At 44.3% G+C, this 15,029-nt stretch overlaps 1 protein-coding gene across 3 annotated transcripts in view; it reads right to left on the reverse strand.

Annotated features, from left to right (window-relative positions):
- Positions 1-15,029, reverse strand: part of LOC311150145 (ankyrin repeat and SAM domain-containing protein 1A-like) — a gene marked incomplete at its 3' end in the record, with an annotated part of 115,094 nt that overhangs the window by 49,309 nt on the left and 50,756 nt on the right. For all 3 annotated transcript variants that reach the window (XM_084187442.1, XM_084187443.1, XM_084187441.1), the window contains 9 exons: positions 11,907-12,203; positions 11,007-11,082; positions 10,746-10,847; positions 10,500-10,586; positions 10,189-10,358; positions 9,824-9,874; positions 8,920-9,055; positions 5,682-5,728; positions 3,506-3,620 (listed from right to left, as the gene is read on the reverse strand). In XM_084187442.1, coding sequence (XP_084043568.1) covers positions 3,506-3,620; positions 5,682-5,728; positions 8,920-9,055; positions 9,824-9,874; positions 10,189-10,358; positions 10,500-10,586; positions 10,746-10,847; positions 11,007-11,082; positions 11,907-12,203 — 1,081 coding nt within the window. The remainder of the gene's footprint in view (positions 1-3,505; positions 3,621-5,681; positions 5,729-8,919; positions 9,056-9,823; positions 9,875-10,188; positions 10,359-10,499; positions 10,587-10,745; positions 10,848-11,006; positions 11,083-11,906; positions 12,204-15,029) is intronic.

A 15,029-nucleotide genomic window follows, 5' to 3' on the forward strand; every position in this document is an offset into this window, starting at 1 on the left:
GACAATGATCCCAAACACACCGCCCGGGCAACGAAGGAGTGGCTTCGTAAGAAGCATTTCAAGGTCCTGGAGTGGCCTAGCCAGTCTCCAGATCTCAACCACATAGAAAATCTTTGGAGGGAGTTGAAAGTCCGTGTTGCCCAGCGACAGCCCCAAAACATCACTGCTCTAGAGGAGATCTGCATGGAGGAATGGGCCAAAATACCAGCAACAGTGTGTGAAAACCTTGTGAAGACTTACAGAAAACGTTTGACCTGTGTCATTGCCAACAAAGGGTATATAACAAAGTATTGAGAAACTTTTGTTATTGACCAAATACTTATTTTCCACCATAATTTGCAAATAAATTCAGAAAAAATCCTACAATGTGATTTTCTGGATTTTTTTCCCTCATTTTGTCTGTCATAGTTGACGTGTACCTATGATGAAAATTACAGGCCTCTCTCATCTTTTTAAGTGGGAGAACTTGCACAATTGGTGGCTGACTAAATACTTTTTTTCCCCACTGTAGCATGTCTCCATCATACAAATCAAATCTTATTTGTCACATGCGTGAATACAACATGTGTAGACCTTACCGTGAAATGCTTACTTACAAGCACTTAACCAACAAAGCAGTTTTTTTTAAGTAAGAAAGAAAATATTTTTTTATGTAATCTTTTTAAAATAAAAAATAAACTAAAGTTCTTAAAAGTAACACAATAAAATAACAATAACGAGGCTATATACAGGGGGTACCGGTACCCAGTCAATGTGCGGGGGTACAGGTTAGTTGAGATAATTGAGGTGATATGTACATGTAGTTAGGGGTAAAGTGAATATGCATTGATAATAAACAGTAGTAGCAGCAGCGTAAAAAAGGGGGTCAAAGCAAATAGTCCAGGTAGCCATTTTATTATCTGTTCAGCAGTCTTATGGCTTGGGGTAGAGGCTGTTAAGGAGCCATTTGGACCTAGACTTGGTGCTCTGGTACTGCTTGCCGTGCGGTGGCAGAGAGAACAGTCTACACACACACACAATATGGAGGGGGAGAGATGTGACGGGGAGGGGGCAGAGAGTAGCAGGGAGCGTGAGCAGAGCCCTAATTCCCATCCCTGAGAGGCAGCTGCTTTCAGATGGAAATGGAGAGGGACTGGGCCCACTTCTGTTTCTATTAGAGTCCCCAAACAGCACACATCTCTATCACAGACACAGCATGCTTAGTAGCTACAGTGGGGAGAACAAGTATTTGATACACTGCCGATTTTGCAGGTTTTCCTACTTACAAAGCATGTAACTTTTATCATAGGTACACTTCAACTGTGAGAGACAAAAATCCAGAAAATCACATTGTATGATTTTTAAGTAATTAATTTGCATTTTATTGCATGACATAAGTATTTGATACATCAGAAAAGCAGAACTTAATATTTGGTACAGAAACCTTTGTTTGCAATTACAGAGATCATACGTTTCCTGTAGGTCTTGACCAGGTTTGCACACACTGCAGCAGGGATTTTGGCCCACTCCTCCATACAGACCTTCTCCAGATCCTTCAGGTTTCGGGGCTGTCGCTGGGCAATACGGACTTTCAGCTTTTCTATTGGGTTCAGGTCTGGAGGACCTTGAGATGCTTCTTACTCCAGGACCTTGAGATGCTTCTTACGGAGCCACTCCTTAGTTGCCCTGGCTGTGTGTTTCGGGTCGTTGTCATGCTGGAAGACCCAGCCACGACCCATCTTCAATGCTCTTACTGAGGGAAGGAGGTTGTTGGCCAAGATCTCGCGATACATGGCCCCATCCATCCTCCCCTCAATACGGTGCAGTCGTCCTGTCCCCTTTGCAGAAAAGCATCCCCAAAGAATGATGTTTCCACCTCCATGCTTCACGGTTGGGATGGTGTTCTTGGGTTGTACTCATCCTTCTTCTTCCTCCAAACACAGCGAGTGGAGTTTAGACCAAAAAGCTATATTTTTGTCTCATCAGACCACATGACCTTCTCCCATTCCTCCTCTGGATCATCCAGATGGTCATTGGCAAACTTCAGACGGGCCTGGACATGCGCTGGCTTGAGCAGGGGGACCTTGCGTGCGCTGCAGGATTTTAATCCATGACGGCGTAGTGTGTTACTAATGGTTTTCTTTGAGACTGTGGTCCCAGCTCTCTTCAGATCATTGACCAGGTCCTGCCGTGTAGTTCTGGGCTGATCCCTCACCTTCCTCATGATCATTGATGCCCCACGAGGTGAGATCTTGCATGGAGCCCCAGACCGAGGGTGATTGACCGTCATCTTGAACTTCCATTTTCTAATAATTGCACCAACAGTTGTTGCCTTCTCACCAAGCTGCTTGCCTATTGTCCTGTAGCCCATTCCAGCCTTGTGCAGGTCTACAATTTTATCCCTGATGTCCTTACACAGCTCTCTGGTCTTGGCCATTGTGGAGAGGTTGGAGTCTGTTTGATTGAGTATGTGGACAGGTGTCTTTTATACAGGTAACGAGTTCAAACAGGTGCAGTTAATACAGGTAATGAGTGGAGAACAGGAGGGCTTCTTAAAGAAAAACGAACAGGTCTGTGAGAGCCGGAATTCTTATTGGTTGGTAGGTGATCAAATACTTATGTCATGCAATAAAATGCATATGAATTACTTAAAAATCATACAATGTGATTTTCTGGATTTTTGTTTTAGATTCCGTCTCTCACAGTTGAAGTGTACCTATGATAAAAATTACAGACCTCTACATGCTTTGTAAGTAGGAAAACCTGCAAAATCGGCAGTGTATCAAATACTTGTTCTCCCCACTGTATGTGTCGGTATGTGTCTGTGTTGTGTGTATGATTATTCCCTGCTTGGATATGCATGAGTCTTCTATGGTGTCCGTATGAGAGAACGGGAGAACGCAGCAAGATAAACACAGAACTAGAGGGAAGAGAATGAGAGAGAAATTGTCCCATCATCTCCAACCAACGCAACGTGTATATGCTGCTTTACTAGTACTGTATTAAAGTAAGTAGGCTGGGGGTTCTTAGATAGGAATATGGTCAAATCTGATCAGGAATTCTGTTCCACGTGACAAACCAAACTAGTTTTCTACAGCTGGCTTGCCATTGAATGTCAATCAGCCTGTTCTAAACACGCCTAATCCAGACCCAGAGCTGCTGAGCCTCTGGAACTCCCAGGCAGCACTAACCCAACCCGACCAATCTCACGCTGCAGTCAGATGCTAATGCATTTCTCACATTACAGTTAGAGCGACATGCATGGCTTATGTTTGGCGAAGTCAGGCTTGTTCCTCAAGCAAATAGCCTCTCTCATTTGGCTCCTCAGAGTCAGATGAGAACACATATTTGCTCATGACCTGGGAGCTCTAACTGTAGTATAGAAGTGAGTAATTACTTCTGTAAGATTCGTTTTTTGGGGCACTGTGGTTCTAGGCCTCACATGGTCAATGTGGAGCTTAGAAACAAACCTCCCACACCAGGGACCTGCCGTCCAGCAGGTAGAGCATGTGAGTGTGTAACTCACCACCAGTGGGACGGAGGCCCGTCCGTCCAGGCCCAACCACAGGAGGTCCGGCGGGCTTCAGGGTGTCGCCCGTCTGGCCTGACGGTCTGAGGTCACTAGGGGCAGTGGGCTTCCGCTGTTGGAGGAGACCAGTGGAGAGATGATGAACACACTGACAGCTGTCAATCACAACTAAAACCATCAAATTTTTACATTTACATTTTAGTAATTTAGCAGACGCTCTTATCCAGAGCGACTTACAGTTAGTGAGTGCATACATTTTTCATACTGGCCCCCCGTGGGAAACGAACCCACAACCCTGGTGTTGCAAGCGCCATGCTCTACCAACTGAGCTACAGGGGACTAACACCACACTGACAGCTGTCAATCACAACTAAAACCACCACCACACTGACAGCGGTCAATCACAACTAAAACCACCACCACACTGACAGCGGTCAATCACAACTAAAAACACCACCACACTCACTGCTGCCATCATAGTGAGTGACGTGTTGCGTTTACATTCAATAGCATCTATGCATCATATGATTATGCATAATACTGACGTCAGACAGAAGGACCAAGGATGGTAAACACATGATTCTGCCAGTGTCTATTTGTGCTAAATTGAGGATCTTAGACTTCAATGTTTGACTCAAAGTTCATACGGTATCTGTTAATAATATTGGCGTCAGACTGCTGAAAGTACAAGGACAGGAATTGTTGCTGTTATCGTATCGTGAGACTTCCTAATGTTTAGAGAACACTGGCGCAGTGAGATTTGGATATCATGGCCAGCTTAGAGAAAGCAATTGTATCTGTAGAGCATGTATGGTAAAAATGAATGGCCGTAGTATAGCCGTTAACATTGATGATGATTATTAGTACATGATACATGGAAATGTAAGGCATAAATGTACGAAAGCATGTTTTCTTATTTTAATGTATGTAGTTCTGTCCTTGAGCTGTTCTATTAATGTTCTGTAATATGTCATGTGTTATGTTTTGTGTGGACCCCAGGAATAGCTGCTGCTTTAGCACTAGCTAATGGGGATCCTAATAAAACACTAAATACAGCAAAGCAGACTATTACCACAGCTCTAATTACCCCCACACTCTGATATTAAGTGAAGAAAGTGTCCCAGTGATTGCTTCCATTGCCGCCGCCAGCGACAGTTGCCATGCATCATCATTCCTAATATGGATGATAGCCTCAGACGGCTGGCTGCTGATTAGAACACAGAGGACGTCAGCCAGCCAGCCACTGAGACTTGTTTTTTTATAACTAGGCACCAAATGGACAGTCACTCCAAATTGGAAGAAAACTGATGTGAGCAGAGGTTATAGGAGGAGAGGGCAACGCAGATAAAACCTTGTGGCAGCTAACTGGATAATAAAAAGGCAGTATAAATAGATATGATAGGATAATAAATAGAAAGCACAGCTTCATAGGGTCCTCGAGTTACATCTCAGGAAAGGAGGAATTAAAAGAGATGGAGAGAAGAGAGCAGCGAGGGTGAGGCTGTAAATCTCCAGGAGTCCCGGTGGCCAGGATCGGCTACAGAGTCACTAAACAGAGAGAAATTGACAGAGGACCTCGGTCAGGGAGCCATATTGCCTGATGAAGTACCTGTATGTGGAGAGATTTACACCTCACATGGAGCAGCACCATAGAGGGAAAATAAATGTTTAGAGAAACATGTCAAAGCAGAATGTGGAGGAGCCCAGGGACCTTTTCCGTTGCCCTTTGTCAGTGTCTTGCTCTGGGTCAATGTAGCTCAGTTGGTAGAGCATGGCACTTGCAACGCCACGGTTGTGGGTTCGATTCCCACGGGAGGCCAGTATGAAAAATGTATGCACTCACTAAATGTAACTGTAAGTCGCTCTGGATAAGAGCGTCTGCTAAAATGACTAAAATCTATAATGTAAATGTCTTGCTCTGGGTCAATGTCTTGCTCTGTGCCACTGAGAGGAAAGTAGTGTGTGACTGAGGGAAACAGATATGTAGCTAGCTGGCTGTAAATAACTTCTTGTTCGTCACAGTGTTCCATACTCTGAGCACAGGTAAGCTAGAGCCTGTTGCTGGAATCTCGCTCTCTACACTGACTCAGATGACAGGTTGCATGGGAAAGAGATGGAAGGATGAGAGAAGGAGGGGAGAGGAGAGGTACAGCAGAGGTACAGCAGGTCATACCTGAGGTGGAAGACTGTTGGAAGATTGTTGGGAAGTAGCGTTCTCATCTGGGGAGACAGGACAGACAGCAGTTAGTTAGGTCATCATGAGTAAGGCAGTCAATTAATATAATACCCTTTAATTTCTATTCAATTCAGTTTCTCAAGATTTCCAGGGGTGATATTATACAAAGTGAATAGGAAAGGGAAGTATAATGAAGCTCATGTTTTATGCATATGGTAGAATGGGTAGTGTTGGTGAACACTTTTAAAACAGAGAGAATAGCGGCCTATTAAGCAGCCATTGAAAACAAACCTTCCTCCAACCAACCCATTTAACATCTTAACAACATTACGGAGGACTGCAAGTTAAGGATTGGATGTCATCCTTTTGCCAACAGTCATTCATCCACATAAAAAGGGACGTGATTACATCAGCAATTAGACCCTCCACATTCATTCCTATGACAGTATTTAATGACATCCTATTAATTTATTATGAATGTGACAGAACAGAAAGCCTGGGGGCCTGTTAAAACATCTACAGTGCTATGAAAGAGTATTTGTCCCCTTTCTAATTTTCTCGACTTTTGCATATTTGTGATACTGAATGTTAGCAGATATTCAACCAAAACCTAATATTAGATAAAGGGAACATAAGTGAACAATTAACACAACAATTACATATTTATTTCATAAACAAAGTTATGCAACACCCAATTCCCCTGTGTGAAAAAGTAATTGCCCCCTTACACTCAATAGCTGGTTGTGCCACCTTTAGCTGCAATGACTCCAACCAAATGCTTCCTGTAGTTGTTGAGTGTAAGGGGGCAATTACTTTTTCACACAGGGGAATTGGGTGTTGCATAACTTTGTTTCTGAAATAAATATGTAATTGTTGTGTTATTTGTTCACTTATGTTCCCTTTATCTAATATTAGGTTTTGGTTGAAGATCTGATAACATTCAGTATTACAAATATGCAAAAGTAGAGAAAATTAGAAAGGGGGCAAATACTTTTTCATAGCACTGTATATCAACAGAGAGGGACTTCAATTAGCTGTTAATTAAATAATCCCCTTTAATCCAATTAAACATGGGTCATTCAAAAGCTAAGGAATGAGTCATCCGATACAGCATGGACCATCCTGACTACTGCAAATGTTGATGGAGCTAGCGCGCAAGCATTTCACTGCTCTATTTATACATGCTGTAAACTGTGTACGTGATTTGATTTGATTTTGAGTAGGATATCATATGTAAGCAGCATATTCCAGGCTCTGTCCTACTGGTGATGAGTTTAAACCATAGCTGTGTTAGGGGACAGGGTTCCTACCAGACAGAGCAAAAGAGGAGGGGTTTAGGGAGCGGTTGGGAAACTGACCCCTGCTCCTTTCCAGCCCTGGTGTAATCCTGTTAAGAATGAGGGGTCCCACTTTGTAAAGCACCAGGGAGGGCTGTGTGTGGTTGGAGTGCGGGAGAGGTGAAAGGTTAGCAAGTGCTCCTTATTCTCCAGGCTGAGGGTGCAATGTTTACTCCCACATAAACTGCTATTGGTCAGGAACCATGAAGGGAATTGGAATATCCTAACCGTTTTCTACACTCCTTGTCCCACTGTATGTACAGTTGAAGTCGGAAGTTTACATACACCTTAGCCAAATACATTTAAACTCAGTTTTTCACAATTCCTGACATTTAATCCTAGTAAAAATTCCCTGTCTTAGGTCAGTTAGGATTACCACTTTATTTTAAGAATGTGAAATGTCAGAATAATAGTAGAGAGAATGATTTATTTCAACTTTTATTTATTTCATCATATTCCCAGTGGGTCTGAAGTTTGTATACACTCAATTAGTATTTGGTAACATTACCTTTAAATTGTTTAACTTGGGTCAAACGTTTCGGGTAGCCTTCCACAAGCTTCCCACAATAAGTTGGGTGAATTTTGGCCCATTCCTCCTGACAGAGCTGGTGTAACTGAGTCAGGTTTATAGGCCTCCTTGCTCGCACACGCTTTTTCAGTTCGCCCACACATTTTCTATAGGATTGAGGTCAGGGCTTTGTGATGGCCACTCCAATACCTTGACTTTGTTGTCCTTAAGCCATTTTGCCACAACTTTGGAAGTGTGCTTGGGGTCATTGTCCATTTGGAAGACCCATTTGCAACCAAGCTTCCTGACTAATGTCTTAAGATGTTGCGTCAATATATCCACATAATTTTCCTTCCTCATGATGCCATCTATTTTGTGAAGTGCACCAGTCCCTCCTGCAGCAAAGCACCCCCACAGTATGATGCTGCCACTCCCGTGCTTCACGGTTGGGATGGTGTTCTTCAGCTTGCAAGCACCCCCTTTTTCCTCCAAACATAACGATGGTCATTATGGCCAAACAGTTCTATTTTTGTTTCATCAGACCAGAGGACATTTCTCCAAAAAGTACGATCTTTGTCCCCATGTGCAGTTGCAAACCGTAGTCTGGCATTTTTATGGCGGTTTTGGTGCAGTGGCTTCTTCCTTGCTGAACGGCCTTTCAGGTTACGTCGATATAGGACTCGTTTTACTGTGGATATAAATACTTTTGTACCTGTTTCCTCCAGCATCTTCACAAGGTCCTTTGCTGTTGTTCTGGGATTGATTTGGACTTTTCGCACTAAATACATTCATCTCTAGGAGACAGAACGCGTCTCCTTCCTGAGTGGTATGACGGCTTCGTGGTCCCATAGTGTTTATACTTGCGTACGATTGTTTGTACAGATGAACGTGGTACCTCCAGGCGTTTGGAAATTGCTCCCAAGGATTAACAAGACTTGTGGAGGTCTATCATTTTTTTCTGAGGTCTTGGCTGATTTCTTTTATTTTCCCATGATGTCAAGCAAAGAGGCACTGAGTTTGAAGGTAGGCCTTGAAATACATCCACAGGTACACCTACAATTGACTCAAATGATGTCAATTAGCCTATCAGAAGCTTCTAAAGCCATGACATCATTTTCTGGAATTTTCCAAGCTGTTTAAAGGCACAGTCAACTTAGTGAATGTAAACTTCTGACCCACTGGAATTGTGATACAGTGAATTATAAGTGAAATAATCTGTCTGTAAACAATTGTTGGAAAAATTACTTGTGTCATGCACAAAGTAGATGTCCTAACCGACTTGCCAAAACTATAGTTTGTTAAGAATACATTTGTGGAGTGGTTGAAAAACAAGTTTAAATGACTCCAACCTAAGTGTATGTAAACTTCCGACTTCAACTGTATGTTGTACCTGTATGTTTCTGGGATGGGGGGTCCTGTGCACACTGGGGGACTTTGGTCTGGGCGGAGAGCAGCAGTTCATACGTGTGATCCTTCTCCTCCTCTGCCTCCCCTCTCTCATCGATGCTGCTGTTAGTGTACAGGGCCTGTAGGTAGAGGGAAGTCAGGTCAACAACAAAGCATCATTATCATTTGTATAAGGCTAATCAATATTTTTCTCACTGTCCTGTGATGCTGGTACCTCCTACAGTGAGGTGAAAGTCCCTCCCGAGTGCCCTCTAATGGTTGTTCTAAGACTCTTGGCCACAGTTGTCAGCTCATGCATAGCACACTAAAGAAGCAGGAATTATGGTATATGGGGCTGCTAAAAAATTCCAAAATTACCCCAAAACCACAGAGGGTGGAGTGCATATATGATTATTGTACAGTTGGGTAAACACTACCCTAGCTTTTAAGGGGAAGCCATTCATTAAAAGGGTGTGACTAACGGCACTAGTGTATTTCAAACTAACACCATATATATAATCCCAACACTGGCAGTACTTTTCCATGATTCCACAACAGTCTCATGCTACCATGTTTACCCCCTTGTCAGCCACTGAATAGACCGAGCCTGCTCCCTCTCTCCCATAACCAGTACCTTTCTACTTCACTTCACCCCCATCCCGCCTCCTATTCTCTTCCTTGCTCTAACCAACGCCACATTCAGATTCATATTCATGAAGGGTTTGTGTGATTTGCACAGATGTGGAGAGAATCGTCCGCAGCACCACTGACATTCTAAGTAGTTGACTAACATTTGCTAATGCCACATGCCAACAGTGACATTCCAGGTAAAGCCTATCAGTACTCTGGCCAATAGTAATGGCAACATAGTACTGCAAAGAGGAGCTCTAATGACCATAGATACTGACCTCCTCTTCCTGGCCTGGGGCATGTTGAGATTGGTGAGCCAGCCGATCTTTCTGTAATTGACAAACAGAGAATGAAATCGGTGACTGTGCTCAGACTGTGCTCAGACATTAGAATGACATATATCTTGAAGTACAAGGTTGGCTGAAAAGATGAGAACTGGAGCCTTGAATTCAAACATAGATTTAGGCTTTAAGAAATATGCTGTCAAATTTCTGACAGGAAGATTTGTAAGTCCAGTCCACTCAACAATTCAATGCAGAGAACCATTGCCCTCTAGTGGAGGAAAAGTATTTTAGATGCCCATCCACACAAACCTCTGTCACATGTTGTGTGTTTCTGTGGTGTAAGGCAGTTCCAGACCAACCTTTCCGGCTTCACTGTCAGGTCGTCCAGAGTCCCTGTCGGAGGACTTGCCGCTGGCCAGGCTGTCCAGAGAGTGACAGGAGGTGGCCTCGAACAGAGCCTCATACGGGCTCTCCTCCTCAGGCCCCGGGGCCAGCCCCGAGATCAGCTCACTCACCAACTCCAGCTCACCTACAACACACATACACATTTTAATATATTGGACATGCACAGCTTCACACCAGTACACAGCCTTGGCTGGTGGTTACGTGTTAACACCTTATCCTGTCACTGCTCACTCAACTTAAGGTTTTCTGTATTGCTATGTCATACCTTTTGTCCTCGGGCTAGGGCTCTCATTAGGCGGAGGGACAGGGGGAGGAGGCAAGTCTAAAACAGGGGGATTTCCTGACATATGACCTTAGGAGAGATAGGGAAGAAAAGGTCATTTGCATAACATAATTAGTCAGATAAAAACATACTTTTTAAAAAAAAAATCAGTTCGTGGTCAAGGTAAGGTCAAGGTAACCTTTTTTAAAATCCCATAGGGAACCATTGATCTCGGTCTGTATTTCTTACCCAGGATTAGAGCTGCTATCTGCCGGCTCTTCTGAGAGGGCATCTCTCTGACAGTGTCCAGCGCTGTCAGGCCCTTGTCGTCCACCATGTTCACATTAACCCCTGGAGCAGGACAAACAGAGACATGAGGAGAGACACAGAGGACAGAGCAGGGGATTAGGAGAGGAGTGACAGCTGAGGAGAGGGTTAGGCCATATATCTGCATTATTCGGCTGTTATAAAAATGTGTTGTGTTGTGTCTTGTAGGCATCAGTGTCTGACCTGCACTCAGCAGTTTCTGCACCACGTCAGTCTTCCCAAAGAGAGCTGCTTCATGGAGGGCACTGCCCTTCTCCGTCTGCAGAGAGACACAACAAACACACCATAATAAAACCATAATTGAAACAGTGCGAGGTTGAGCAATAACAAAACATGTAAAGACATCAAAGTAGACTCCCCGCCAGCAACATACACCACAGCAGAGGTCAGATCTCTAACCCTAACCCTCCCTGCTGAGAGGAACAGGTACTACACCACCTCACTGCTTTGACTTTGATTCCACTCCTCTTATCTTGGTCAGCTAGGACATACAGCTTAATGCTAAACCTGCAGGATACTTCCTGAACACACAGGGCAGGGTTGACCTGCGTGAAATAGAAGTTTGACGAGTTATTTATACCCCGCAGAACGCCACCCCTGCATGTTTTGCTATGGACAATTATTTGGTTGAGGAATCAAATTAGATCATTTTCCTACTCGTAGCACCATGCTAATGGAAACCTGCAGGAAGCAGAGCCTGAAGGACACTTGACATTGGCCCAGACCTGCTATAGAGCAGAGAGGAGGGGAGTGTAGGTTGGACACGACAGATGGATGGCACAGTTTGGTATAAGAAGGGGAGAGTGCCAAAAGCCCCCATTAAAACTGTTTCTTTAGCCTAAATAAAAGAGCTCAAGAGGTTTGTATCAAGAGTCTATCAGTATATGTAGGCCTAAATGCTGCAAACAGCAGATGAAGCCATCAATGATCCAACATAATTTGACACTATCACAACATACATCGTGTTTATACAAAATATTACTATACAAAATATTATTATGGACACTCTCACACCAACACACTGAAACTGATCATTGAGCATGCAGGAGAGACAACAGACCCAGTGCTCTCCTCAGTCCTCACCTCGTAGTTGATGTCCATGCCGGCTGCTAGCAGAACCTCCACCACGGCCAGGTGTCCGTTGCGTGACGCCAGGTGCAGCGGCGTGTGTTTCTTGGTGTTGCAGCAGAGAAGGTTGGGGTGGGCGGTGAGCAGCAGCTTGACCACCTCCAGCCGGCCGTAGAGTGCGGCCAGGTCCAGCGGCGTCTCAAACTTGTTGTTCCTCATGGTGGGGTCGGTCAGCTCCTCCAGCAGCAGACGCACCACCTGGGTGTGGCCGTACTGGGCGGCACAGTGGAGGGGGGTCTCATTATCGTTGTTCTGTTGGGGGGGGGGGGGGGGACCAGGAATGGGAGGCAAGGGGTGAGCATCAACATAGAGGAGGTTGAGAAATAGGTAGGAGTGGTGGGTATTGGGAGAACGGAAGGAAGGGGCCATTAAGTGAGTCATGGTCAGATCAGGGATGGGCAACTGGTGGCCCACATTTTTTGTAGGCCCGCGGATCGATTTCCAAAAAGGTGGCCAATGTTTAGGAACTCAACTGGGGTCTCAACTTACTGTTGATGGTTAGAATAGTAGAATACAATAGGTGCAATTTAGAAATTTGGTTGTGCATCAGCAGTTTTTCAGGAGCACCAATCAGGAGCGCTGGCTGGCTGAGAGCAGGGGGTGCTGGGAGAATGCTGGGGAGTGGGGACTGAAGTCGTGATTGGGAACAGTCCCTGTTGAGTAGAGCTGGCTAACAGCTGCTTCTTATAGGGCATGGCCTGCTATAAATGTGATGAAAGGACAGTCTGTTGACATTTAGTAAAGGCCACCACACTCAGGAAAGACACACTTCTGTGATGACAATACGTCATGTGTTGCTTGGTTGTTTAAGTAACTGCTTCATGCAGACAGAGATAGAGGTGACCACCAGTGTGAGAGAGAGGTGAGTGTTGTGGTGACGGGCACAAAGCGTGGTGAGTGTGATCAATGCAGCGCTTCACATGCAGAGGCAGCAAGCATACGTTACCAGGGCGACCCAGCGAGCTAGAGTGCTAGAGGGACAAGACTCATGTAAATACAGTCAGTGTCCCTGAGAGCAGAGCAGTGGATGGATGGGGATTTGGCTTGACTAGTAACAGAGACATGATGGCAAAACTAAGGTCAAATTTCTAACTACACAGGAAGGCAGACTGAGTGCAACGGACAGAGGAAAGATCTTTAAATACAGATCATCTCCAAGTGCAGACAGAAAGGATCAAACCAACATGTTCACTATGACAACATTATAACAATATTATTACAAACAGGCTTTTCCACTCAAAAAGCAACCACAATACTAGCAATAAAGCCTGAGTGAGTTGCAGCATATGCCGTAGCCAAATGTAATCTCTATATCATATAGAGAATATTAGAGATAATTTCACACTGAAATAGAGGATCAGAGCCATATATTAATATTGTAACAACATGTTAACATCATTACAAACGTCATCTAGCCTATGTCAGCAGCATACTCAGTAGGGGCTTGTTTTCAAATCTCCACTCTTATTAACAAGTACTACCATCAGCAGCCAGAAGAGGGCGGACAATACATTGAGCCTGACGGATCAGCTGAACTGAATAATGGTCTTAATAACCATTGCATATCCAACTCAGAACAATTGATAGATATATAAATGATATATGCCCTCTCACATTAATTACAAAGGGAATGTGATGCTAGGTCATAGAAGGGCAGACTGGGAACACTCCAAAGTCATCTCAATGGCTAACAGCAGCGTTTCCCAACTGTAGCTCAGTTGGTAGAGCATGGCGCTTGCAACGCCAGGGTTGTGGGTTCGATTCCCACGGGGGGGCAGTATGAAAAATGTATGCACTCACTAACTGTAAGTCTCTCTGGATAAGAGCGTCTGCTAAATGACTAAAATGTAAAATGGGGTAGCGAGAGAAGCTCTGAAATAAAACATTTTAAAACCAAGCTTGGTTCACAGAACGGGGGTTACCTCAGTAACCTCCAGTAGCCGCTAGATGCGGTTGTAATAAACAGAGCGGTTTCTGTTTTCTTCCTACAAATGTGTCTCTATCCTTTCAACCGTTTAAGCTACAAAAACTCAGGAACACGTCTTCTGTTTCCCTCTACAATGCCTATAAGCTGCGCAGGACTCATTAAAACAGAGTGGACAAGACCAGGCACTAAATCTAACTGGGGGGAAAATAACAATCAATCAATGATGATGTTCTTATCTACACAGAAGATTATACAAAACTAATGCCTGATGATCTTCTGAACTTCCCAATACCATTCTGATGAATTTCAGTCACTTCAAACAATACTTCCTTCAGATTGAAATACTGTCAAGAGCACTCTGACTGATTTGTAAGAGTGTAATAGCCCTAATTAAAAAAGTAAACAATGGCCGTTGATTCGTTTTTTTACATGGTGGTGTTGCTCTTTTTTTTTTAAATATCCAAATAGGGTCGCGGGCCAAAAAAGTTTGGGAACCCCTGGCTTACAGGCAGTATGCTGTCGACGACAGGTCTGAGAGCAAACATACAGGTTTTGCATACAGGTTTAACGATAAACATAATGCAAGCCTAAAGGTAATGAATTAACCTAGACCCCCCTAGCCTAGCTTCTCTGTGCCAATCAACAATAAATGTGCCCGGAGTGTCAGTCATGCCACAGCGGGGTAGCCGACAGCTGGCAGGAGAATACCCACACACAGTGTGCCAGGTTGGATCACACCCTATGGGAGGAGGTGCCAGCTGGGCCTGTGGAGTTATGGAGTCACCGAAGCAGGGCCATGAGACAGGGACTGTGGGTTAGGGGGAGGTTACAGGGCACCCAGGACAGGTGTTGGCCCCTCCCCCCTGAGAAAGTAAAAAAAATAAGATCAGAGCTGAGGGAAAACAAAACGCCACCTGCTTTTCTGGAGAGACAGGGAAAGACAGGCTGAGAGTAGCTGAGTCTGGCCTTGTGTGAACTGCACTACACAAACACAATAAAGACCACAGCACAGACGAAAACACTCGAAAACAAAAAGCCTCTGTTAGTGGAAATAAACCACAAGCTTCCGCGACTTTAATTCTGCTGTGGTTTTGTCGGTTTGGGATTTGACGACTTGTTTCTTCCTGCTTCTCCTATGTGTTTTTGGTCTA

Source organism: Coregonus lavaretus (assembly GCF_964263955.1).
Source record: "Coregonus lavaretus genome assembly, chromosome: 22".
NCBI lineage: Eukaryota > Metazoa > Chordata > Actinopteri > Salmoniformes > Salmonidae > Coregonus > Coregonus lavaretus.